A 25,000-nucleotide genomic window follows, 5' to 3' on the forward strand; every position below is an offset into this window, starting at 1 on the left:
GAGAGTGGGAGGAGGAAGAGAGAGGGAAGGTGCAGGAGGGAGGGAAGGTGGAGGTGGAGCCGCCGTCCGTTGTTGTGGCAGTGTAGGATCCCTGCCATTCTGAAATCCCGAAGACTGCTGTTTCGAAACACTGAAGTGCGACATTTCGAAATACAGGAACTCGCGGTTTCGAAATATTGAAGTCAGACATTTTGATTTACTGAGGACCGCCATTTCTAAATACAGGAAGTCTGCTATTTCAAAATATTGAAGTGTACAATTTTGGGAATGTACTTTGCCCCCCCCCCCCCCCATTTCGTTGAATTAAATTTAAACTCCTTCTCTTCCTTCCCATCTCCCGGCCCTTCGATCCTCCTCCTCATTTATTTATTTATTTGATGATTTATTCTTGTATTTATTCTATGCCTTATCGCCGTTGGGCAGCACATAGGAGTTAGATATTCAAGAAAGATTAAAAGCAACGTGTCAGAGAAGGAGGTCGTACGCCTTAGTATTTTCCTTGTCCTCCTCCCCACCTCCTCAGCACCCCCCCCCCCTTCTCCCCTTCTCTTCTTTTCCTCCACTCCCCTCATCCGCTCCCTCTACACCTCTCCTCTCCTCCCCCGCCTCCCCTTCTTCACTCTTCATTCTCCTCCCCGTCCTCCTCCTCCTTCCACCTCTTCCTCCTCCTCCTCCTCGTCTTCTTCTCCTTCCTCTTCTTCTTCTTCTTCTTCTTCTTCTCCTTCTTCTTCTACTTCTTCTCCTTCTTCTTCTTCTTCTTCTTCTTCTTCTTCTTCCCCCTCCCCTTCTCTTCTCCTCCTCCTCCCCTTCTCCCCTCCTCCTGTGCTGCTCTTATCTATTCCCTTCCTCCACCCCCCCCCCCATACACCTACTGTAAATGTTTTAGCAAACAAATTCCTCCCCCCCCCCCCGATCTCCCCCGCTCCCCACACACCCACCACCCGAAAAACAAACAAAAAAAATGTTCGATTTATAATCCCTGAAGCAGAAACTTCGACGACAATGATAAGCCATGCAGGCAAGCGAGGGGAAAGAGGGGAGCGGAGAGTGGGAGGAAGGGGGTTATAGTAAGGAAGGAAGGGGAGGTAGTTGGGGAGGGGGTAGGGGAAGCGGGGGGGGGAGGGGGAAAAGAGAAGAGGGAGGGAGGGAGGAGTTGTAGTAGGGAGGTAGGGTGGGGAAATGGGAGAGGAGGAAAAGAGGGAGGAGAGCGGAAGGAGGGTGGAGGATGGAAAGAGAGAAGAAGGGGGAGGGAGAGGGGAAAGGAAGGGTAGTAGGGAAGAAGAAGAGCAGAAGAGGTAACTGATAACCGAATGGGTTGGGGGGATAAGGAAGGAGAGGAGAAGGGAGGGGAGGGGAGGAGAGGGGAGGGGAGGGGAGGGGGTGGAAAAAATATGGAGGATGATAAAATATCCGAAGAGGAGGGTTTTGTTTTCCTTGTTTTCCCTCATGTTTTATCCTTCCATCATCATCATTTTTCATCGCATTAATGACGAGATGTAATGACTCTCGGAAAAGAGGTTGACTGATCTGCTCCGCGCCGTCCTCCTGGCTCCGGCCTCGGGGGGGGGGGGGGGTGAAGATGGTGACGGTGACTGAGGGTGACGCTGCTGAGATCACTATGGTGAGGAGGAGGATTGTTTTTATTTTCATTAGTTTGGCTTAAATGGGAACGGCATTATAATAACAGTAAGATGATGATGTCAATGATAATAATAGTAATGGGAATGATGATAATTGTCATCATCATCATTATTATTGATGTTATTGATATTATCATCATCATTAGTATTATTGTTACTTATAGTTGTTGGTTTAATATAATGATGATAATAATAATAATAATAATAAACAATAATAATAATAATTATTATTATTATTATTATTATTATCATCATCATCATCATTATCATCATTATTATTATTTCGTTACTCTTACTGATCTTGATTTACGTCAGGGACCCATATTCTGAGACAAGGAGGTGCCATTTCACATGCACGCTGTACATGAGTGTCAGCCGAAGTAACCGTCCCTCTCAATTCTTCCTTTTCTCCCTCCCTCCTTCTCTCCCTCTACCTCACTCGTTCCATCCCTCCCTCCTACCTTCTCGCCTTCCCTTCTTCCCTCCCACATTCCTCCTCTCCCTGCGTGCCTCCCTCCCTCCCTCGCCAGGCCGTGTCTCACCTTTAAGTCTCTTCCTCCGAACAGAAGGTGCTGTAGCGCCCCCCCCTCCTCCTCTTTCCGTCGCCTATTCTCTCTCTCTCTCTCTCTCTCTCTCTCTCTCTCTCTCTCTCTCTCTCTCTCTCTCTCTCTCTCTCTCTCTCTCTCTCTCTCTCTCTCTCTCTAATTGACCTGTCGAAAGGCCAATTAGATATTTTTCAACAGAGGATTAATCATTCTCATTCACACTTTTTTTTTACACTCCTCTTCTTCCTCTTCCACTCCGCCTTTCCTCCTCCTTCTCTTCCTCCCTCTCTTCCTCCCTCCTTGCCTCCCCCCTCCCCCTATTGTACTCCTCTCGTGGGTTTCTCGCTCAGTGTTTCCCGAGCAATGTTAAAGTTGCCACTTACCTGGTGATGAGGAGGAAGAAGTGGAAGAGGAGAAAAAGATACAGAGGAGAAAGGATGCTTCTTCTCCTCACCCTTCTGTTATTCCTTTCTTCCTCCGCATCCTACTACATCCTGCCCCTCCAATTTTTACACCCCCCCCCCCCCCCCCCCCCCCCCAACCTGCTCCCCGTCCTCGTCGCCCCAGTGTCGTTGCTCCCATCTTTCCTGCTCCCCCCTCTCCCCCCTCCCCCCCTTCCCTCTTTCCTTTGTTTCTTCCCTTTGTTCCCCTTTCCCCGCTTTCCCTTGTGGCTCCCTTCCCTTTCTATCGTACCCTTCCCACCATCCCCTACACTCCCCTCCTTTTCGTCTTTCTCCCCTTCCTTATTTCGCCAGATTTCTCCATCCTTTTTGTCCCATTTCGTTTCTCCCCTTCGCCCCTCTCCCCGCCAATCTCCTCGCCTCTTTTCTCTCCCCTCTCCTGATAATGCCCCTCTCTCTCTCCCCTCTCCTGATGATGCCCCTCTCTCTCTCCCCTCTCCTGATGATGCCCCTCTCTCTCTCCCCTCTCCTGATGATGCCCCTCTCTCTCTCCCCTCTCCTGATGATGCCCCTCTCTCTCTCCCCTCTCCTGATGATGCCCCTCTCTCTCTCCCCTCTCCTGATGATGCCCCTCTCTCTCTCCCCTCTCCTGATAATGCCCCTCTCTCTCTCTCTCTCCTATCGCCCCGCTCGCTCCAATCTTCGCCCTTCGCCCTTCGCCCTTCTTCCCATATCTCCCTCCCCCCCCCTCCCTCTACCTGTCCCTCAATCCCCTTCGAGCCCTACTCTCTCTCTCCCTTACCCTCTCTCCCCTCCTCTCTTACTCCTTTCCTCCCCTCCTCCTTTTTATCCCCTCCCCCCTACTTCTCTTCATCCTCTTTCCTCCTCTCCCTCCCCGACGCCCTTTCCCCTCACCTCCCTCTCCCCTCACCTCCTCCCTCTCCCCTCAACTCCTCCCTCTCCCCTTCCCCCCTCACCCCGCCCCCACCTTTCCCAAAGCGCCCTCAGGCCAGGCTCAGCAAACCCAAGGACAGCGTCGCCTCCATTCGGCTAATTGCCTCGATCGCCCAGCGACAAGCTTGGGGTAGGGGCGAAGGGTGCCTGTTGGGGGGAACGGGGAAGGGAGGGAGGGAGAAGGGGATAGAGAGGGATAGGGGAGGGAGGGAAGGGGGAGAGTGAGGGAGAGGGGATAGAGAGGGATAGGGAGGGAGGGAGGGAGGGATAGGGAGAGGGGGGTAGAGGGGGGGAGAGGGGAGGGAAATCAGGAGGAACAGGAACAGGTGCAAGTTGAGGAAGGGAGAGGTTAAGGAGAGGGGATAGTAATAGAGAAGGGGGAGAGAGGTGGGATGGAATGAATAGATATGAAAAGGGAAGGTAGGAGGAAGAGGAATAGGGAGGGAAGGAAGAGGAGTGGGAATAGAAAGGAAATTAGGAACAGTAGTGAATATAATTAGAAAAGAATGGGGGGAGGTATAGGAGGAAGGAAGGCATGGGATGGGAAAAGGGAGGTGGATAAAAGGGGGAAGAGATGAAGGGGAGGAGGAGGAAAGGGGGGACTAGGGAAGGAAGAAAAGGGGAGAACAAGAAGAGGGAGGGAAGACAGGAGGAAAGGAGGGTGGGAAGTGAGGATGAAAGGGGAGGGAGGGAAGGAAGGAAGGAAGGAAGGGGAGAAAGGGAAAGAAGGGTGGAAAGAGAGAATTAAAAGAAGAAAGTAAAATAGAGTCCGCAGGAGAGAGTGAAGGGCGATGACACAAACTAGGTTAGCAGCGAGATCGACAGACGGACACCTGAGGAATAGGAGAGTCTGCAGTGTTATTTTTAGTTTGCGATGCGAGAAGTCACGGCCTGTTTTTCTCCTCTTTCTCTTGGCGAAGAAGGAAGGAATGGAGTGGACGCGAGAAGAAATGCGATCTCCTTTTCCCTTCCTTAGTCTCCCGTTATTAGGATTGCTGATGTTATTACCGCCATCGTTATCATCGTTATCATCATCATCATCATCATCATCATCATCATCATCATCATCATCCATCATCATCATCATCATCATCATCATCATCATCATATCATCATCATCATATCATCATATCATCATCATCATCATCATCATCATCATCATCATCATCATCATCATCATCATCATCATCATCATCATCATCATCATCATCATCATCATTTGTTTATAAATGTTGCACATCACAATAAACAGGAAGACGTGAAGGAAAAATCTAAAAGAAAATGTTATGGATAAGTAGAATAAATAAATGCAAAGAAAAGTAAAGAGGGGAATATGAATACATATGATTTACGAAAAACCAAAAGGTACATGTACAAGCTCCCCCCCCCCCCTCCTCCGACCTTCTTTGCCGCCTTTTGTCCCCTCTTCCTCCCCCTCTCCCACTCCCGCTTTTTCCCCCTCTCCCTCTCCCTCCCGATTTCCCTCTTCCTCTCCCTCCCCCTTTCCCTCTTCCTCTCCCTCCCCCTTTCCCTCTTCCTCTCCCTCCCCCTTTCCCTCTTCCTCTCCCTCCCCCTCCCCCTTTCCCTCTCCCTCCCCCTCCCCCTCCCCCTTTCCCCCTTCCTCTCCTCCTCCCGCCCTTCTTTGCCGCCGCTGCTCCTGAGTCTGTTCGGGAAAGGGACTAACATGAGTGAACTAATTGACGTTTATTACTGTACGCTTGCCAGGGTTAGTCCGCGATTGTTAGGGATGATGGAATGGGATCTCTCCCGCGTTTTATTTCTCTCGTTTCCCTGATTTCTTTGTTTCTACGTTTTGCTTTTTCTTCTCTCCCTTTCTTTTTCTCTTTCTTTTTGCTTTTTGTTTTTTTTTCTTTATTTTCTTTTTCTTTTCATTTTCATTTTCATTTTTATTTGTATTCTCATTTCCAGTTTCAGTTTGTTTCAATTTTCTTTTTTTTTCAATTCTGTCCGATAAAACTTAGTGAGCACACGTTTACTGTGTGTGTGAGTGTGTGTGTGTGTGCGTGCGTGCGTGCGTGCGCGCGCGTGCGCGTTCGTGTTTGTGTGGTACAGGTTACGTATCGTTTTCCTTCCCCGGGCTGAGTGCGGCCGCGGAAGGCTGCGGTCGGCCGATCACGAGGCTTTCCTTTGCCTATTCCGGCAGCAGCGTGGAAATGGGTCGATAAGGCACTCTCGCTCACTTACCACTCATTCTTAAGGCCACTCACTCTTGTACTTGCCCAGTCAGTCACTCGCGCATTCATCCAGTCACTCACTCGCGCATTCGCCCAGTCATTCACTCGTGCCTTTGCCCAGTCACTCACTCGTGCATTTTCATGTTCATTTACACTCTTACTTTCACACATGCTGGTTCATATGAGTAGAGTTAAATTTGCGTGTTACATGAGGTCCTTGTGTGAAACTCTACGGTGCGCGTCTCCTCGTTTGATTTACTCGAGTGCGGTTGAGAGACGTGTGGTACAGTGTGGGTTGGGGGTAGTAGATATGCTCAGAGTGCTAAGACTTGTGTTCCCGCCTTTGCCGTGTTGTCACTATACATATGGCGAATCGCGGGGAATGTTGGTCTTATTAGAACTTTTTGATGAATATGTTTTTTGACAGTGATGGTTCTGCAATCTGGTCAATCTTTCATTGCATAATGTTCATCCTGTAAATCAGTTATAAGATCAGGAGTTCACAGGATTTATTGTAGTATCTTTTGTGTTAGATTTTGTCTTATTAACTGTCCTGTTCTATTCTTCCAGCGTACCCTCCCCGACCTCATGTTATTTTGGTTGATGAGGATGGATGTCTTCTTGGAAAATGTTTTTGTCGTTTTTGCCGTGTCCCCTTTCCTCAGTCTTTACCCTTCTTAAGCCCCCAAGCCCCAATTTCCTACCCACCCCTGTCTTTCTCTCTCTCTCTCTCTCTCTCTTCCGTCTCTACTACCCTCTCCCACCCCCTTCCCTCCCCCGAGTCGCCTTTCATCTGTGCTTGTGATGGCAGTGGATCCCTTTTAATCTTGGCCTCGGAGCCCGTGTTTTCCGTTCGCCCCTTTAGTGAACCCTCTTGAGTAACCCGAACCCCCTTTCCCCTCTCTCTCGCTTCTCCAACTCCTCTCGCGCTTTCCCTCTCCCCGTCGTCACCCAGCCTCACACTTCTCCGACTCCCCTTCTCTGTCCTGTCACGCTTCCTTTCTCCACGTTACACTCTCATTGCCCCACCATCTCACACTGCTCCGAATCCCTCTACTCCCTTCTCATTTCCTCCGGTCCCTTCACGCACACGTACATACACTACCCCCTTCTATGCAAAGCCTTTCTCTCCAAAAGCATGCCTCGAGCCCCCCCCCCCCCACACACACACACACAAACACACAAACCCCCCAACCCTACACAGTCCCTACCTTACACTCTTCTAGCCTACTCTCCCTCTACCCTTCTCTCCCTCTACCTTTCGTTCCCCATACCCTACAGTTTTCCTACCCTACACTCCCCGTTCCTTCTCTCCCTCACAACCCAAAGAACCTCTACATCTTACATTTCCCCTATCTTACCTACCCCTCCCCCCACAACCACGGTTATTGTCACACAAAAATGCCGTCCTCAGATTGATGACGTATAATTGATATAATACCAATTGATAATACAAATTAATGATACTAATCTTGTTACAAAGGCGAGGTAATTATGTTGACTATTCGTGCCAGTAAGAGGGGCTGAGAATAATGTCAAGGGCTGGCGGAGGACTTTGTGTTGGGGGTGTGCGTGGGGGGAGGAGTTATGTGGAATGTTGATCATGTGTGTAAGCCGTGCACGTGCATACATACATACACACGCACACATATGAACTGAACACTGGTGGAAAAGTTCGTCGTTTGTATTCAGAAAAACATTCCTTATTCTTGTATATCTCTTCCTTTCTTTTTTTTCTTTCTAACTCTTCTTTCCTTTCCGTGTGCATCTCTTCTTTCCGTTTGCTGCCTCTCTCCCCTTTCACTTCTGTCACCCACCCCCCCCCTTCATATCACCTTTATCTTCACGTGTTCTTTATCTCCCACTTCACCCCCCACCCCCCTTGTCATCTCTCTTTCACCCCCTCTCATCCCCTCTTCTATCTCCCTCCCTCCCTCCCCTCGCGGTCTCACCTTCACGCCTCCAACCTCCTCTCCCTCACACCCCCTCCACTCCCTCTTCTCAGGTTTTCACGCCCTCTCCTCCTCCTCCTCCTCCTCCTCCTCCTCCTCCTCCTCCTCCTCTCCCCAGCTCCCCCCTCCACGCCCATCCTCACCTCACCCCTTCCCCACCTTCCCTTATCCTTACCCCGTCTCCTCCCCCCGCCCCCACCCCCCGCAGCAGCCGGGCGTGTTCTCTTTAATCTTATGAAATATTTGCTCGGGAGGTTTGAGCCGCCTTTTGCAGCTTATAGATTAGCGTTTGATACGGCTGGCGGTGGGCGGGCGGTGGGCGGACGGGCGGGTGGGTTGGGTCCTCCACGGCTGCCTTGCTTAGGACGGGACACGATTTTTATTGGCTTATTATTTATTACTATTACTCTTTTGTTGCTGCTGTAGTTGTGGGTAGTATGTAATTATCTTTTTGTCTCTCCTTTTTTTTTTTTTCTTCCTGATTTTTTGTTGTTGTTGTCTTATTAATGTATATTAAATTTGAATTGGTTTCGGTTCTGTATGCCTTTGTTTACCCTTTTGATATATTTTATGGATATTTTTTTTGCTCTCATCATTTCCTTTTTCGTTTCTTATCTGTTTATATAGTACACACAAACCGCTTTACATGTAAAGATATGTGTGTGTATTCACAAGCGCATATACGCGCGCGCACAGCACACACCAACGCACGGAATTCCGAAGCGTAATAATGTTGCCCGATTTCGTCGATTCTTCTGCTGTTCAGCTGAGATCACGCTTTCAAGCTGAACTGCCGGTGCGCGCGAAGAGAGAGGGGGGCTCGGGTAGGGGGTCGATTGCTGGGGACGGGGGTGGGGAATGGGGGTAGGAGGGGCTGTCGACGGTCGGGTCGGGTGAGTTTTGTTCATCAGTGTTGCCTGTTATGCTGTTTGGTGGTTTCGTTGTTGGGCGTCGATGTGTTGCGATTGTTGTTAATATTGTCATCGTTGCGATTGTAAGCAGTTCTTTATGATTATTTTTCTTAGTACCGTTATTGCTTTTGTTGTTATTATTATATTCAAATATTATTATTGCTGTTAGTTGTGATTTATTTTAATTTTTGTTTTTGTTTTTGCGGTTATAATTTATTTTTGTTTTATTATTGTAATTATTACATATATGTTATTGTAATTGTTGTTGCTGTTATTATCACATTTTCATTATTATTTTTGTTATTAGTATTACTATTACTACTAGTACTACTAATACTACCATTTTATTATTATTATTTTATTATTATTATTATTAATTATTATTATTATTATCATTATCATAATTATTATTATTTTTATTATTTATTGTGCATGTCATGTTACTATATTTTTTCCAACACCTTCATTACCTTCCTCATTCCGAAAGGACGAAAGTTGCGTTTAATTTTATGTTCCGAAAGCGAGAGAAAGAAGAACGGAAGGCGCGACTGAACGCGAGGCGCTCTCGCGAGTTGCATTTCGGGCGGATGGAGGGGACGCGTCCGTGAGCATTCCCTTTCGTCTCCGCCTTTCCTTCTGCGGGAAGCGAGGGCAGTAATGGTGCGTTTCATCTCTCGGACGTGGAAGAGTGATGGCCGTGGCGGTGGCTCAGATTGTGGCGAAAGTGTTTGGAGTACGCATATGAATTACCTAACCATGTGCCACCGCACATGCACACTCACATGCGTACACACACACACACACACACACACACACACACACACACACACACACACACACACACACACACACACACACACACACACACACACACACACACACACACACACACACACACACACACACACACACACACACACACACAACACACACACACATACACACACACACGTCTGCTCACCCGCGGCTTATCTGCCAGGGGAGTTGCGTCTGTCAATCAAGGCTGCCCTGTACAGTAGAACCGCTTGGTAGTGCGATCCATGTGTAGGGTACAGGCACATCCACCTTTGTTATATTTTTATTAAATAGCTTTTATTATGTTTTTTTAATGTATGAATGTATATATATAGTCTTATTTTTATCCCTCACACACACGCAGAGTTGCCTTCACTTTCGAAATATCCCTCCGCAAACATTTTTTCCTCTCACTCTCTCTCCTTCCTTCTCCCCCTCTCTCTTCCCTCCTACCCATCATCCCTCCTCCCTACCAGTCACCCCTCCTTCCTCCCTACCAGTCACCCCTCCTTCCTCCCTACCAGTCACCCCTCCTTCCTCCCTACCAGTCACCCCTCCTTCCTCCCTACCAGTCACCCCTCCTTCCTCCTCCCTCCCGCTGCACGCGCCGTTGTTTTCCCCCAAATCACAAGGTGTTGGTTAGGCTTTGGCGGGCGAGGGACGGCGAGTGGGGAGGAGCTCCAAGGGGGAGGAGCTCCAAGGGGGAGATCAAAGGGGAGGCGACTGAAGAGGGAATATTGTTTTGTGTGTGTGTGGGGGGAGATAGAGGAGGGGGGAGGGAGAGAGGAGGGGGGTGGGAGAGAGGAGGGGGAAGGGAGAGAGGAGGAGGGAGGGAGAGAGGAAGGGGAAGGGAGAGAGGAGGAGGAAGGGAGGGAGAGAGGAGGGGGAGGGAGAGAGAAAGAGAGAGAGAGATGAGAGGGGGGGGGGAGACAGATAGAGAGAGGAGGGGGAGAGAAAATGGAGGGAGAGAGAGAGGAGGGGAAAGAGTGAGAAAGATAGAGATAGAAACATAGATTAAAAGAGGAAGAGAGAAGGCGAGAGAGCAGAGCGAGTGAGTGACATTTACAGTGAGAGAGTTATAGTGTCTCCTAGACTGATAAAAAGAAAATAAACGAGGGAGATGGAAAGGCAGAGAAAACCAGACAGCGGGACACAAAAGGGGAAAAGGAAACAAGTGAATAAATGAAGGAAAGAAAATTAATATGAAAAAAACGAGAAGAACAGTTAGGAAGAAGGGACAAGGGAGAGAAGGCGAAGAGAGCAGGGGAGAGAAGGAAAAGGAGAAAGTGAAGATGAACACTATGAAGAAAAAAATAGTAGAGAAGGCGGGGAAATGACAAGAAAGAGAAAACAGGAACAGGAAAAAAAGAGGAAAATAATCAGGAGAAAGAAGAAAATGTTTCTCTCTATCTATCTATCTATCATTCTATCAGTCTATCTATCTATCTATCTCTCTTCCTCCTCCTCCTCCCCCTCCCCTTCCTCTTCTCCTTCCCCTTCCCCTTCCCCTTCCCCTTCCCCTACTCTCTCTCTCTCTCTCTCTCTCTCTCTCTCTCTCTCTCTCTCTCTCTCTCCTCCCCTCCCCTCCCCTCCCTCCCCTCCCCTCCCTCCCTCCCTCCCTTCCTTCCCTCCCTCCCTCCTTCCCTCCTTCCCTCCTTCCCTCCTCCCCTTCCCCACCCCGGTCCTTGGTGTATGCGCACGACGTGTATGTATGTCTCTGGTCGTGTGTTTGTTTTCATTGCCCTTTATCCTGTGTGTCGCCTCCGCCCTCCCCTTGCCCTCCCATCGCCTCTCCTCGCCCTCCCCTCGCCTCTCCTCGCCCTCCCCTCGCCTCCCCTCGCTTCCTCTCGCCCTCGCGTAAACACCGAAGGGCTGGCGACCTCGCCTCCTACGACCCTGCTTCTCGCAGGCAGCAAGATCCTGCGCCTCAGAAAGTGCGTGTTTATCCAGACTTTGTTCGAGTTTACGTCCACCGTTGGCGGGAGTGGGCGGGGTGGATGGGGGTGGGGGGTAAGGGGGTAAGGTTAGGGAGGGTCGAGAGGGGGGGGGGGTTGTCGAGGAAAATTATATTTAATTAAAAAAAGCTGGAAGGACACGGGGAGGAGACTTGAGGAATGCATTGTCTGTGGATGTGAGAGTGGTTGGAGTTATTGTTGCATTTCATTGCAGCGTGCATGAAAAGCAGGACCGCCGGGGTTGGGCGTAGTAAGGTTGAGCGAATGTTGTCCAAAGTGCATACTACTCTAATATTTGTTGATGATACGATTGTCATTATCGTCGCAATTATTAGTATCATCATCATTATCATTTTTTATATTCCTGCTGCTCTTTTTTATTATTATTGTTATTGATATCATATATTTGTTGTTTTTCCTTGTAGATGTTATTATTGTTATTGATATATCACCATCATCGTCATCGTCGTCATCATCGTCATCATCATAATCATCATATCTCTCATAATCATCAATAATCGTCATAATAATCATATCATCATCATCATCATCATCATCATCATCATCATCATCATCATCATCATCAATAATCAGTAATAATCATCATCATTATCAATAATGATCATCACCACCTCTTCCACCACAATCATCATCACCAACTTAACCATCGCCATCATTATCACTACCACTATCATCACCAAAATTCCCATGGCCATCCTAATCACCACCACCCACGATCATCATTATTACTTGCACTCCCCTCTCCGCCGCGCCCGAGTCAACAGATGGCCGCCATTTGTCAGCGGGGCGCGCGGCTCGAGTGTGTAAATATGCGGGTTTGTGAATTCGTGTTTTATCTGCATTTTCGCGACCCGAGAATGCTCTCTGTGGCTTCTGAAAGGATGCCCCGGCACGGTCCTTCATCTCGGGATGTTTCTTTAAGCGGCGTTTGTCTTTGGATGTGACTTTGTTTTTTTGTTTAATGTAAGGTCGGATGTTGGTTTAGCTTTGAATGCTATTTGGAAAAAAATAGTTTTAGATACCTGTTTTGTACTGCGAACATTGTTCTGAATATTTCTGAATATGTTTTTATAGGCTAAATGTTTTTCTTTTCTTTTCTTTTCTTTTTTTTTTTCTTAGATGCTATTTTTTTACCCCTTGAATATTGCTATGTCTTTTACTATGGCTTTGGAAGCGGAAGGGAAAGCTAACTATATTTCCTTATAGAAAGGCAAAGGTTAAAATGGTGGGGGATTTGCTACTCTCTCTCTCTCTCTCTCTCTCTCTTCCTCTCTTCTCTTTCCTCTCTTCTCTTTCCTCTCTTCTCTTTCCTCTCTCCTCTCTCACTTTCTCTTTCCCTCTCTCCCTTTCCCCCTCTCCTCTTCCGCTCTATCTCACTTTCCCCCTTCCTCTCTTTATTCCATTCTCCCCTCCTCCTCTTCCTTATTTCATATCTCTTCCTCTCCCATTTCTCCTCTCTTCGTACTTCTCTCTCTCTCTCTCTCTCTCTCTCTCTCTCTCTCTCTCTCTCTCTCTCTCTCTCTCTCTCTCTCTCTCTCTCTCTCTCTCTCTCTCTCTCTCTCTCGTTTCCTCCTTTTCCTTCCTCCTCACCCGCTCTTTCTTCCTCATTTTCCCCGTCCCTCTCTTTCTCCATATCTATTTTTTCTTTCTCTACCAAAGGTCGGGAGGGGGGACCACCAACAGCGATCGTGCAGAGTGTGCGCTGTCGCTGTCAACCCGAAGTGCCACTGAGGGGGGGGGGGTGTAAGGAAGAAGTGGAGGGTGCGGTGGAGGTGCTGGGTGGGGGCGAAGGAGTGGGAGTACAAGTGAGGGGAGGGATGAGGGTACGAGTAGGCGTAGGGGCGAGGGTGGTGTGGGTACAGGTAGGGATAGGACCGGGGGCAGGGGGGGTATGGGGTATCCTAGGGCCTTGAGTGTATAAAGTAGATGCCATCACTCCGGCTCGTGATGACGCCGAGGGGATGGTGGATATACATTGATTGTCGTTGCATTTATGTGGGGGGGGGAGGGAAGGGAATGGGGAGGGGAGGTTACGGAGGGCGGGAGAAGAGAGGAGCGGAGGGGGGAAGGAAGGGGGAGAAGATAGGGGAGAGAATGGAGAGGGAAGATTGAGGAGGGGGATCATGGAGGAGAGAGGCGAAGGAGGAAGAGAAAAGAGAGGAGTAGGGATGATAGAGGGAGAGGGGACGAGAGGGGAAAGGAAAAGGGAAGGGGAAGGAGACTTAGGGGAGGGGAGGAAGAGAAGAGTAAGGAGAAGAAAGCTAAGGTGAGAGGTGAAGGAAGGGAAACATGGGGGAGAGAGGGGTGAGGAGAATGGAGATAGGAAGGGAGGGGGGAGGGGGGTTGAAGATGGCCGAATGGTGTGTTGTAGGAAAAGGGAATGCAATTATATTTATGGTTATAGGTTCTTGTGTGTGTGTACTTCAAGAGGTGATGAGGTCTAGTAATTGAGTGCCACCCCCACCACAGCAGTCCCGCCCTCCATTCCGCGCGCTCCCCCCATTCCGACCCCCCCATTCCGACCCCATTCCCTCCCTGATTATGCCCTTTAAATAGTGTCGAGCCATGGCATTCCACGGGTTCTTAGCCTTGCAATGACGACGATAGTGGTGGTGGTGATAGTGATGGTGTTCACACAGAGACAGACACAGAGAGAGAAAATGGAAAGAAGTGTAAGAGTAGAAAAAAACAAATGATGATGAAAATGATGATAATAATAATAATGATAATAAAATAATAATAATAACAGTAAGAGAATGGGGGAGACCAGTTGGATACGGAAGGGGAGGGGAGATGGAGGATAATAAGGGATGAAGAAGATAGAGGAATAGGAAGAAAAATAGGAAGAGGAGGAAGGATGGAGAACAATAACAAATGAGATGGAGGAGAGGAGAAGAGAAGAGAAAATAAGGAGAAGGGGCAGACGGAGGAGGAGAGGGAAAGGAGGAGGAGGAGGAGGATTAGCAGGAGGAGCAGGGAGAAGAGGAGGCCCTTTCCTCGTCCCCAAATGAGATCTCCGCTTTTTGAACGGCAGCTCGAAGGTCTTCTCGGGGAGCTCGCAAGGATTGTTTGGCCGAGGGGAAAGGGGGGTAGGGGGCAGGGCGGACAGGGAGGGACGGGTGTACGCGAAGAATGAGAGAAAAAAAAGAAAGAAAAATGGAGAGGTAGCGAAGGAGGGAAAGGAAAATGAGTGAGAGAGAGAGTGAGTGAGAGAGTGAGTGAGAGAGTGGTGAGAGAGTGAGTGAGAGAGTGAGTGAGAGAGTGAGTGAGAGAGTGAGTGAGAGAGTGAGTGAGAGTGAGTGAGTGAGTGAGGAGTGAGGAGAGTGAGTGAGAGAGTAGAGTGAGAGAGAGGAGTGAGAGAGAGAGTGAGATGAGGAGTGAGTGAGAGAGTGAGAGAGTGAGTGAGTGAGTGAGTGAGTGAGAGAGAGGAGGATATGATACTGTTTGCTCCGCCTTGTTTTGCTGAAAGTTCATTATTGGCTAAGGCTAAATCAACAGCCTACGGGCAAGGGGGGCATGGTGGAAGGGGAGAAGGGGGAGAGCATTACAGAAGAAGAAGAGGGTAAGGTGGGAGGGCATTGCTGGGCATGAAGGGAAGGGAGAAGCATGGAGGGGTAGAAGGGGGAGGGTATGGCGGGAGACGAGAAGGAGGGATCACATGGTGGGGAGACGAGAAGGGAAGGAAAGGGAGAGGTGAAGGAGAGGAAGAGGGGAGAGGGGAAGCACGTGTGGCGAGCGACTGCCGGCCCGCACTCGCTCATCGGGGCGCGGTGTCCGGCGTTCGCGGTTTCCTGTTTCAAAAATCGTGTTTCCCGTCGGTCTGCATCGGAGTGAATAGATATGTGTAAAAAATGTATAGAAAAATGTGGTGCGTAAATATTTGTTGATTGGAAGCTGCCGGGAGAGAGAGAGGTAAGAGGCCAGCGATGGGTTTTCGGTCAGAAATAGGTGGCTGGACCGCGAGCAACTCGGGCGGGCGCGAAATGATGGCTTTGGCGATAAGGGACAACACACGTCGATGGAACATGATGACCATTTGTGGTTAATGTGAATGCTCGTGTGGTCAGCGTGAGTGAGTTCTCGGTGGGGAATATTAGCGTCAGGACGCAGATGAAGCCTTTTCAGGTGAGGAGGAGTAACGTGTGGCTTGTCTTCAGGTGAAGGTAAATTTGGAAAACTCGAGGCTTAGTGGCCTGAGGGCGACCGCATTCTTTCCTGGCGGTCGGCCCGCGTAGTTCTGCGCGGAGGAACGGAACTGCGCGGCGCTGCCGAAGGAGGACGACTCATGCGCCGGACAGCGGCGGATGGATCCAGAGACTGTTGGTAGAACAGCGTTGCGCAAGGCCGCGCCGCCGCCACGCCGCCGCGCTGCCAGGATCTAGGTGTACTCATGCGAAGGAGCCGGGTATTAAGCGTTTAACTTCCCTGGCGCCGAGTCCGAGCGGCCGCCCGCCAGCGCGTCTCGCCGCCCGCCGCCCGCTCGCTGGGACCACGGCCCGCGCACGCTAGGCCGCGCCCCCGCCCTCACCGCCGCTGACTGCTGACCTCGGTACCGCCCTGCTCGCGCGCCGCCACCCGTGTCCGAGGGCGCAGATGCCCGAGGGGCGCTCGACCCGCGTTCGCCTGTAGAAGGGAGGAGGCGAGGAGCGCGAGGAGGCGGCCCGGACAGCCCCGGCCGAAGGGGAGGCCAAGCGAAGAAGGCCGAGCGAGGCCGAGACGCGTGCGGGCGGTGCCAGCTGCGATGTGAGTGCCAATATGGTGGAGAGGTGGCGCCCGTACCGCGGCGATGGGCCATGGGACGTCCCGCCTGCTGCCCGCCTGTGGCAAGCAGCGGCGCCAGCAGTACCAGCAGCGCCAGCAGGAGCAGCAGTGCCACCAGCAGCGCCACCAGCTGCACCAGGAGGAGCAAGAAGGTCAAGGCAGGCGGCGCCGCTGGCAGCACTGGCGGCAGGAGGCGTGGCACCCTCGGCCGCTGTCTGCCCACTCGGCACCCTCGCCCGAGGCCACCACCTTGTGCTGCGCCGGTGCGTCCCCACGACACCCTGCCACCCACAGATACCCTTGCCGCCCTTAGCACGCAGTGCCAACCCCTGCCAATCTGTCCCTCCCGCCGCACTGCCCCTCCCCTGCCTGCTTGCCTGTTTGTGTAATATGTACGACATACGAATGTAATATGGTTTATACACACATACACATGTACATATACAAGTACATATACATGCAGAAACACACACACACACACACACACACACACACACACACACACACACACACACACACACACACACACACACACACACACACACACACACACACACACACACACACACCACACACACGCGGTGTGTCTGTGTTCTTATATATATATATATATATATATTTATATATATATATATATATATATATATATCTAATGTCTGTCTGTCTGTCTGTCTGTCTGTCTGTCTGTCTCTGTCTGTCTGTCTGTCTGTCTGTCTGTCTGTCTGTATGTATGTATGTGTGCGCGTGTATACACAAATATTTTTATGTGCTTATATATTGATTATGCCATTCATTTGCTGTTTAACATTTTCATTTTCCGCTTTGTTTCAAACTAATTTTCTTATCGTGTGAACTACGCACCATAACTAATAGTTAGTGATATTAGAATTGCAAAATGAAAAAGCAAATCGGTAACTCAGTAAAATTTTAACCCAATAAATTTTAAAAATAGATACATTAATAAACAAGAACCAGAAGGAATAGAGACAATAGGAAGGGGAAGAAGACGTCCATTTGTGTCGGATCTTCTACGTAAAAACGTGCGCGCCATTTTCCATCCGGGACATTCATCTGACACATTTCGTATTACTTTTCTGTCAGATCTGCCACGGGGCGAGGCGGGGAATCCGAGCCTATGAGGTGTCTTCTGATTTGTGGCTTTTTTCGTTCATGTTTCCTGTGTTTAGTTTGTGTGAGCCTCGGTCGAAAACATGTGTTTTGTGTGCGTGTTTTTTTTCTTCTTCCTTAGGGTGTGAATGTTAGGTCACGTATGAACGGCGGTGTTGATAGAATGTCAGGAAAAGGTTATATACTAAATAGGTTTATTGATTTTTTAAAATTTGAATTAACCTTATGTACAAATATAATGTATATGAATGTATGTATGTATATGCATATATACATTTTTTTCCCAAGTGCCCTGTCCTACAAGGACGTTGGCGATCATGGATTTTCCATGATTTTCTTGGCAATTTAGAGCGGTGGTTTGCCGTTGCCTTCCGCCCAGTGTTTTTATCGAGTCACCATCTCTATTTACCCGAGTCTGGGACCGGCACTGACTTGGGCTGGCTTGGCCACCCAGCGGCTAGGTAGGCAATCGAGGTGAAGTTCCTTGTCCAAGGGAAAAACGCGCCGGCCGGTGACTCGAACCCTCGAACTCAGATTGCCGTCGTGACAGTCTTGAGTCCGATGCTCTAACCACTCGGCCACCGCGGCCTATACATATATACATATACATATATATACATATACATGTACATGTACATATACATATACGTATACATATACATATACATATACGTACACACACACACACACATATACACATATATGTATATATATATATATATATATATATATATATATATATATATATATATATATATATATATATATATATATGTGTGTGTGTGTGTGTGTGTGTGTGTGTGTGTGTGTGTGTGTGTGTGTGTGTGTGTGTGTTAAATTGTATGTATGTGTATATATATACACAATCAAACACACACACGTATAGGTAGGTGGCTAGCAAGACAGAAATAGAGATGGGGAACTGAAATGCGAGTCTGCAAGTGGGACCCATGAGGCGGGAGTCATCCAACGTAGGTCAGAGGTCACATTATTTTGTCGTATTGTGTTTGTTTGTTTGATTGGTTGGTGGCTGGCTGGCTGGCTGTGTGTGTTTGGGTCATTGTGTGTTTGTGTTGCCATATTGCTTTCCCGCGTTTTATTTGTTCCCCGGGTTTACTCTGCGATGTAAATGTGTATTGTTGGAATTGGGGCATAATATTCTTTCGTTTTTTACCTTTGTTTTCTGCAGTTTATATTTGTATGGGGTTATTGTCTTCTTTTCATAAAACTTCCATCTTTTGTTTGTATTCTGTGATTTTTTTTTCTCTTTTTTATTGTTTTCCGGGGGATTTTATTTAACGTCGACATCAAACAGAATGTTTGTATTTTTTCATCTTGTTCTTTTCTTTGGGGTGGGGGCGGGCAATACACTGAAGGAAAGGGAACTCCGTCGTTTCCGCAGTGCCTGAATCACCGGACGCTACTCACTCACTACCGTATTCATCTCTCACTATCTCACTCGTCATCCTACCCCTCACTCAGGATCTCCCACCATCTCTCACCCAAGACCTTGCTCTCACTATCGCTCACCACCTCACAGGCCCCAACTCACCATCTCCCTCTCTTTCGCTCGAACAGGTTGGGGCAGCCACAGCGATGAGGTCAAGAACAACCAGGGCGGGTCAGACGGCAGCGCTGGCGACCCGAGTGCCGTGCCAGGAGCCATGCCCATTGGTGGAGAGCTGACGGTGGGCGGGGCGGGGGGTGGAGCCTCGCACTCGCCCCTCCTCAACTATGACCCCGAGTGCGCGCGCATGGAGGCGTGGCTGGACGAACATCAGGATTTCGTTCATGATTATTTTATAAGGTAAGATGAGGATGCTCTTTTTTTTTCGTTATTTCCATTTATTTTTCTCTTATTTTTTTTCTTAAGTAGCTATAAGAAGGCCTGCCTCTCGATGGCATTCGTAATACAACCTTTGAGTTCTGGGCATGAAAATGGTTGATGATTAATTAGAAAAAAATAAGATGGAACGCAGGTAGTAGTGGAACTTCTTGAGGGAGTTGGTGACTTCTTAAAAATAGATCCGTGATTTGAGTATTTTAGTAGTTTCGGTGGAGACCAGATGGGTCCATAGGAGTGAGTGGACGCCCCCTACCGTCTCGCCTCATGCTTCCTCTACCCTTACCTTTCTCTTTTTCTTTCATTTTTTTCTGTTATCATTTCTCTCTTAATATTTTCTCTTTTCATTCTCTCTCTTCACATTTTCTCTTTTCATTCTTTCTTCACTTTTCTCCTTCATTTTTTTTTCATTGCTATCTCTTTTCTTCTGTTTTCCTTTCCCTCCCTCTTCGCTCCTTCCCTGTCAACTACTCTCCCCCAGTCCCCTATTCCCTTTTTTCCTTTCCCTTTCCAACCTCCTCCTCCTCTCTTCCACTCCACCTTCTTCATCTCTCTCATCTCGCACCGCATTTCGCACCCGAAGAAAGGTGATTTCATTTCGCGCGTTGCCACCCCGGCAAAAGTTCCTTCCCAGGGCATCATTTCCTCCCGGCTTGCGAATGGTCTCTAAATGTCAGTGGTGCCAAATCCGGCGGAATCTCCTCTGAGGCTGGGGTGTTTTGCCACCTCCGCGCCAATCCCCCTTTCACCGCGGGTTGCTTGGTGCGCCCCCTCCTTCCATGCGCAGGGAATAGAAAGGAAGGAGGGAAGTTGGCGTTGGTGGGGATGGGGCAGGTGTAGAAGGTGTAGGTGTAGGTAATATGGATATTATAGGTGTAGGAGAGAGAGTAGACGCTGTAGGTGTAGATGTGCGGAGCATGGTTGGCCAAGTGGCTATGTCAGTGGGCCACTTAATGAAACTTTGAAGGCGAGTGGGCGACCACTGTTAATTCTTGTATGATTTTTCATCTTTTTTTTCCAATTTACTAGATACATCACTGGTGTGCATGTAATTTGTATATATTTTTAGAATTATATATTTTGTTTGGTGCAGAAGCGCCGACGTAAATTGTGTATATAGGTACTTTGGGCGAGCACACACTTTCAGTGTGTATATATTTATATATAGATAGATAGATAGATAGATAGATAGATAGTAAATCAACACAAGATCAAACACACACACACTAGCAACATCTATATCACACAATCACATACAACACAACAACACACACACACACACAACACACACACACACACACACACACACACACACACACACACACACACACACACACACACACACACACACACACACACACACACACACACACACACACACACCTTCCCCCTTCCTCTTCGTCGCGGAAACCGAGAGCGGCGTATCGCTGTGGGGCCGGGGGGGGGGGGGTCAAGAACAATAAATGCAGAAAAAAGGGACCGATCTTCTGGCGAGGAGGACCACAAGAGGGCATCGTGTATCATTTTAGTTCACGAGTATATTGTATTTATGTATTCTCCATCTACTCCTCCTTCCTCTTCTTCCTTCTTCTCCGTCTTATCTTCATTGTTCTCCTCGTCCTCCTTCTCCTCCCCCTCGCTTCCCCCGTTTGCACAGAGGCCAAGAAACCGGAAATTGAAAGGTAGGGGAGGCGATGGGGAAGAGGGAGGTGAAGGGAGAGAAAATCGAGGTAAAATGTCGTACCCTCGCTCGCTCTCCCTTTGTCTCCCCATATCTCTCTTCCTCCCTCCCTTCCCCCTCCTCTTTTTCCTTTCTCCCCTCGCCTCCCTTCCTCCGCGTTAATGCTTCCTTGCCTTCCTTCTCCCCCTCCCTCCCCTCCTCCTTTCCTTACTCCATTTTCCCCCTCCCTCCTGACCTCTTCCTTCTCCATTTCCCCCTCCCTATCCCTCCTCCCTTTCCTACTCCTTTCCCCTTTTCTTTTCCCTCCCTGCCCCCTATTCCCCCCCTCTTCCCCCGCCCCTATCCCGCCCTGTGTTTTCCCCCAGGAAAGCCTCGCGGCACATGGTGGACGCGTGGCTGGTGTCGCACGCCCTTCCTCAGAACATGGGCGGCCCCGGCGGCGCCCTCGGCGGGGGCGCTGCGGGGGGCGGAGCCGGAGGAGCAGGAGGGGCGTTCGGCGAGGGCCCCAACGGCAGCGCGCTCGGGGGTCAGCCTCCAGGGTCCCGCGCTTCGTCAGGTGAGTGGCTGCCCCGCCTGCGCCCGCGGAGAAGGGCGGGCGGGACTCAAAGGCATTTTGTGATTGTTGTTATTATTACTATTGTTGTTATTTATTTTTATTGTTAATGATAGTAATATATTTATTTTTATTTTTATAGTTATTGGCTTTATTGTTGTTATTATCATTATCATTAATTATTATTATTATTATTGTTGATGTTATTAATATTATTGTTGTTGTTGTTGGTGTTGTTATTATTACAATCAACTTTATTATTATCATTATCATCAGTGGTATAGATAAAAGTGATGCTTGTAATTGCAACAATGGTGAATGTCATAGAGCAGCAAACATTGTGTTAATAACAGGTATAGAGGTAATAGTGATTAATTTAATGACGAAGCACAGTGACCATTAGAATGACGAAATTAATGATAATAAGGCTCATTACATTAATTATAATAATTCGCTTGACACAGACGTAATACACGCACGCACGCGCGCGCGCACACACACACACACACACACACACACACACACACACACACACACACACACACACACACACACACACACACACACACACACACACACACACACACACACACACCACACACACGCACACACACGCACGCACACACATGCACACACACGCACGCACACACACGCACGCACATACACGCACGCACGCACACGTACATGCACGCATACAGGTACACACGCGCATACACACGCATACACTTAGACACACGCACAATAAAATGATGCTACTGTACGTACTACAGATACTTTTTATAATATTGAGAAGACATGAAAATGTGTAGAGAAGTATAAGATATGATAGATAGAGAATACATGTGTATGTCTATATATACACATAGATAGACAGAAGTAAATAAAGAAAAATGTGTTTGTTCGTTTGTTTGTTTTAGTTTCACTAGTATCCACGTATGATATTCATCCTTGTACTAAGCTCTATCCTCGCAGTGATGATGCAGTTAGGAGGAAGGAAACACCAGGGAACGCAGGGAATTGGAAATTAGTGACACATTCTGATAAACGGGAAATAAAAGGGGGGAAGCGAGAAGAGACAAAAAAAAAAAAGATGATGATGTTTTGCCAGTTTATTTGCTCTCGTATTCATCTCTTCTAGATGTATTATCTCGCCTCCTTATTTTATGTATTCTTGTGTCTGTTATAAGACAGATATAGGGTGAGAGAGACTTTATCATTAAGTTTCCTTCTTTTGCACTTTGATTTTGGTGTCATAGTTATGTTGTTATAATTATTATTGTTATTGCTATTATAATTATCATTGTTATTATTATTGTTATGTTATTATTGTTATTATTATTATCATTATTATTATCATTATTTTATTATTATTGTTATTATCATTATTGTTATGTTATTAATAGTGTTATCGTTATCGTCACAGATATTGTTAATGGTATTAAATTTGTTATTGTTATTCATATTATTATCAGCATCATTTTTGAGATTATTGTTGTTGTTATTGTTGTTAATATTCATGTCAATACTGGTAATGTTATGAGTATTATCATTATCATTATCATTGTTGTGTTTGTGTTGTGTTGTTAATATTATTATTGTTATCATTATTGTTATTATTATTATTATTATTATTATTATTATTATTATTATTATTATTATTATTATTATTATTATTATTATTATATCATTCATCATCATCATCATCATCATCATTATTAATGTTTATTATTTTTGTTATTGCTAATATTATTGATATCGTCATTATTATCATTACCATCACCATCATCGTTGTTATTTTTTAATCGTTATTATTATTATTATCACCATCATCGTCATCACAAACCTTGTTGTTATTGTTGTCATTGTTATTATGGGAAGTGTTATACGTTAATCTTATAGAAATCTAGTGTAGAATGGAAAAAACTTGTTTCACAAGTAGGAAATATTAATTCATTTGAATTTTGTAAGAGTATTCTTTAAGAAAATGAGTGATCGCTGAATGATAGCGTCGAGTTTTATACAAGTGATTAACCTCCACCTCTGCCCATACCGCCTCTGCCCTTCCCTCCCCCTGCCCCACGCCCCTCCCTCCCCCTGCCCCACGCCCCTCCCTCTCCCTGCCCCACGCCCCTCCCTCCCCCTGCCCCACGCCCCTCCCTCCCCCTGCCCCACGCCCCTCCCTCCCCTGCCCCACGCCCCTCCCTCTCCCTGCCCCACGCCCCTCCCTCTCCCTTTACCCTGTTACCCCCCCCCCCCCTTTCCCTTTACCTTCTTTCCCCTTGCCACTTACCCCTTGTCCAATGTCCCTCCTTTTCCCCTACCTCTCTCTCCCTTCCCCCTACCTCTCCCTCCCTTCCCTTTGTCTCCCACCTCCCTTTTCCTTCCCCCTGCCTCCCCCCTGCCTCCCCCCTGCCCTTCCACATCATTTCCCGTCCCTTCGCCCTATACCCCATCCATACCCCCTCCCCCAGGCCCCGACAGGAAGGTGGCGTTGCGTCGCCTGCCTCGCGCGCGCAGCTTCGAGCCGCTCTCTTCGTGGTGCAGAGGCGGCAGCGGCGGCGGCGGCGGCTGGGGCGGCGGCGGCGGCGGCGGCACGGCGTGGATCGGTTCGCATCGGCTCTCTCTCTCTTTTTTTTTCTTTGTTCTTTCTTGGTGTGCTTTCTTGGTTGTGATGATGTTTTCGAGTTTTTTTTTTGCCGTGTTTTTATTGTTATTACTTGCCTTCATTTTTGTCTCTCTCTCTCTCTCTCTCTCTCTCTCTCTCTCTCTCTCTCTCTCTCTCTCTCTCTCTCTCTCTCTCTCTCTCTCTCTCTCTCTCTCTCTCTCTCTCTCTCGGTTTCTTCGTCTTCTCTTGTCCTTCTCTACTAGCTCTGCCAATTCTTTCATGTTTCCCTTCATTTCCTTCTGCTCTTCCTGTTATTCCTCCTCTTCTTTCTCGTCCTCCTTCTCCTCCTCCTCCCTCTCCTCGTCCTCATCCTCCTGTTCCTTTTCCTCCCCCCCCCCATTCCCCGCCCCATTTCGTCTCGAGATCATAGAATTTGTTGTCTTCCTTGGCGCCCACAGACGCCACGGGCTTTGTTCTCTTGCTGTTAGAGGATTGTGTAGCACTACAGTTATTCATCTATCTGTTTGACACACACACACACACACGCGTATGTATGTTTATGTATGTATGTATGTAAGTATGTATGTATGTATGCATGCATGCACCCCCCTGCTATATGGAGAAAGATATATAGCATAGAGCTCCGTACGGAAACTGGAGCACCATTATTTATCAAGTTACTGCTCGAGGTTGACTTGTCTCTCTGACAGCGCAGGTTTTCCCTTGCGATAGTCGAGTTCCTTGGCAGCTAGTAAAATGCGGCGGGCTTTGTATTCTGGCTGTGGAGACCCGCCGAATTTTCGAAGTTCTAAATTTACTCCTGGTTTGTATGTGACTTTGTTGCTAACGAGGAGGATCGGCCAGCTGTTAGCCCTTTGAATCGGGGGACCCATAGCCACGGCTCTCCTCTTTTCGTTTCTGCTTTTCCTTTTCTTTTCTCCCTTCCTCTACCCCTCCGCTCTTTTTCTCTCCCACTCTGCCTGTTTTTGTATATATGTACATTTTCCTTAATTTTCTTTCTCTTCTTTCTTCCTTTCTTTCTGTTTTTCTTTATTTATCT

At 48.0% G+C, this 25,000-nt stretch overlaps 1 protein-coding gene across 1 annotated transcript in view; it reads left to right on the forward strand.

The window, feature by feature from the left end:
• LOC119589640 (cGMP-specific 3',5'-cyclic phosphodiesterase-like) overlaps positions 1–25,000 on the forward strand; it is a gene marked incomplete at its 5' end in the record, with an annotated part of 51,862 nt that overhangs the window by 23,534 nt on the left and 3,328 nt on the right. Inside the window, 2 exon segments of the mRNA XM_037938234.1 lie at positions 18,837–19,065; positions 21,148–21,338. Of these exon segments, the coding sequence (XP_037794162.1) occupies positions 18,837–19,065; positions 21,148–21,338 (420 nt within the window).

This window comes from Penaeus monodon, chromosome 26 (assembly GCF_015228065.2).
Source record: "Penaeus monodon isolate SGIC_2016 chromosome 26, NSTDA_Pmon_1, whole genome shotgun sequence".
Lineage (NCBI taxonomy): Eukaryota > Metazoa > Arthropoda > Malacostraca > Decapoda > Penaeidae > Penaeus > Penaeus monodon.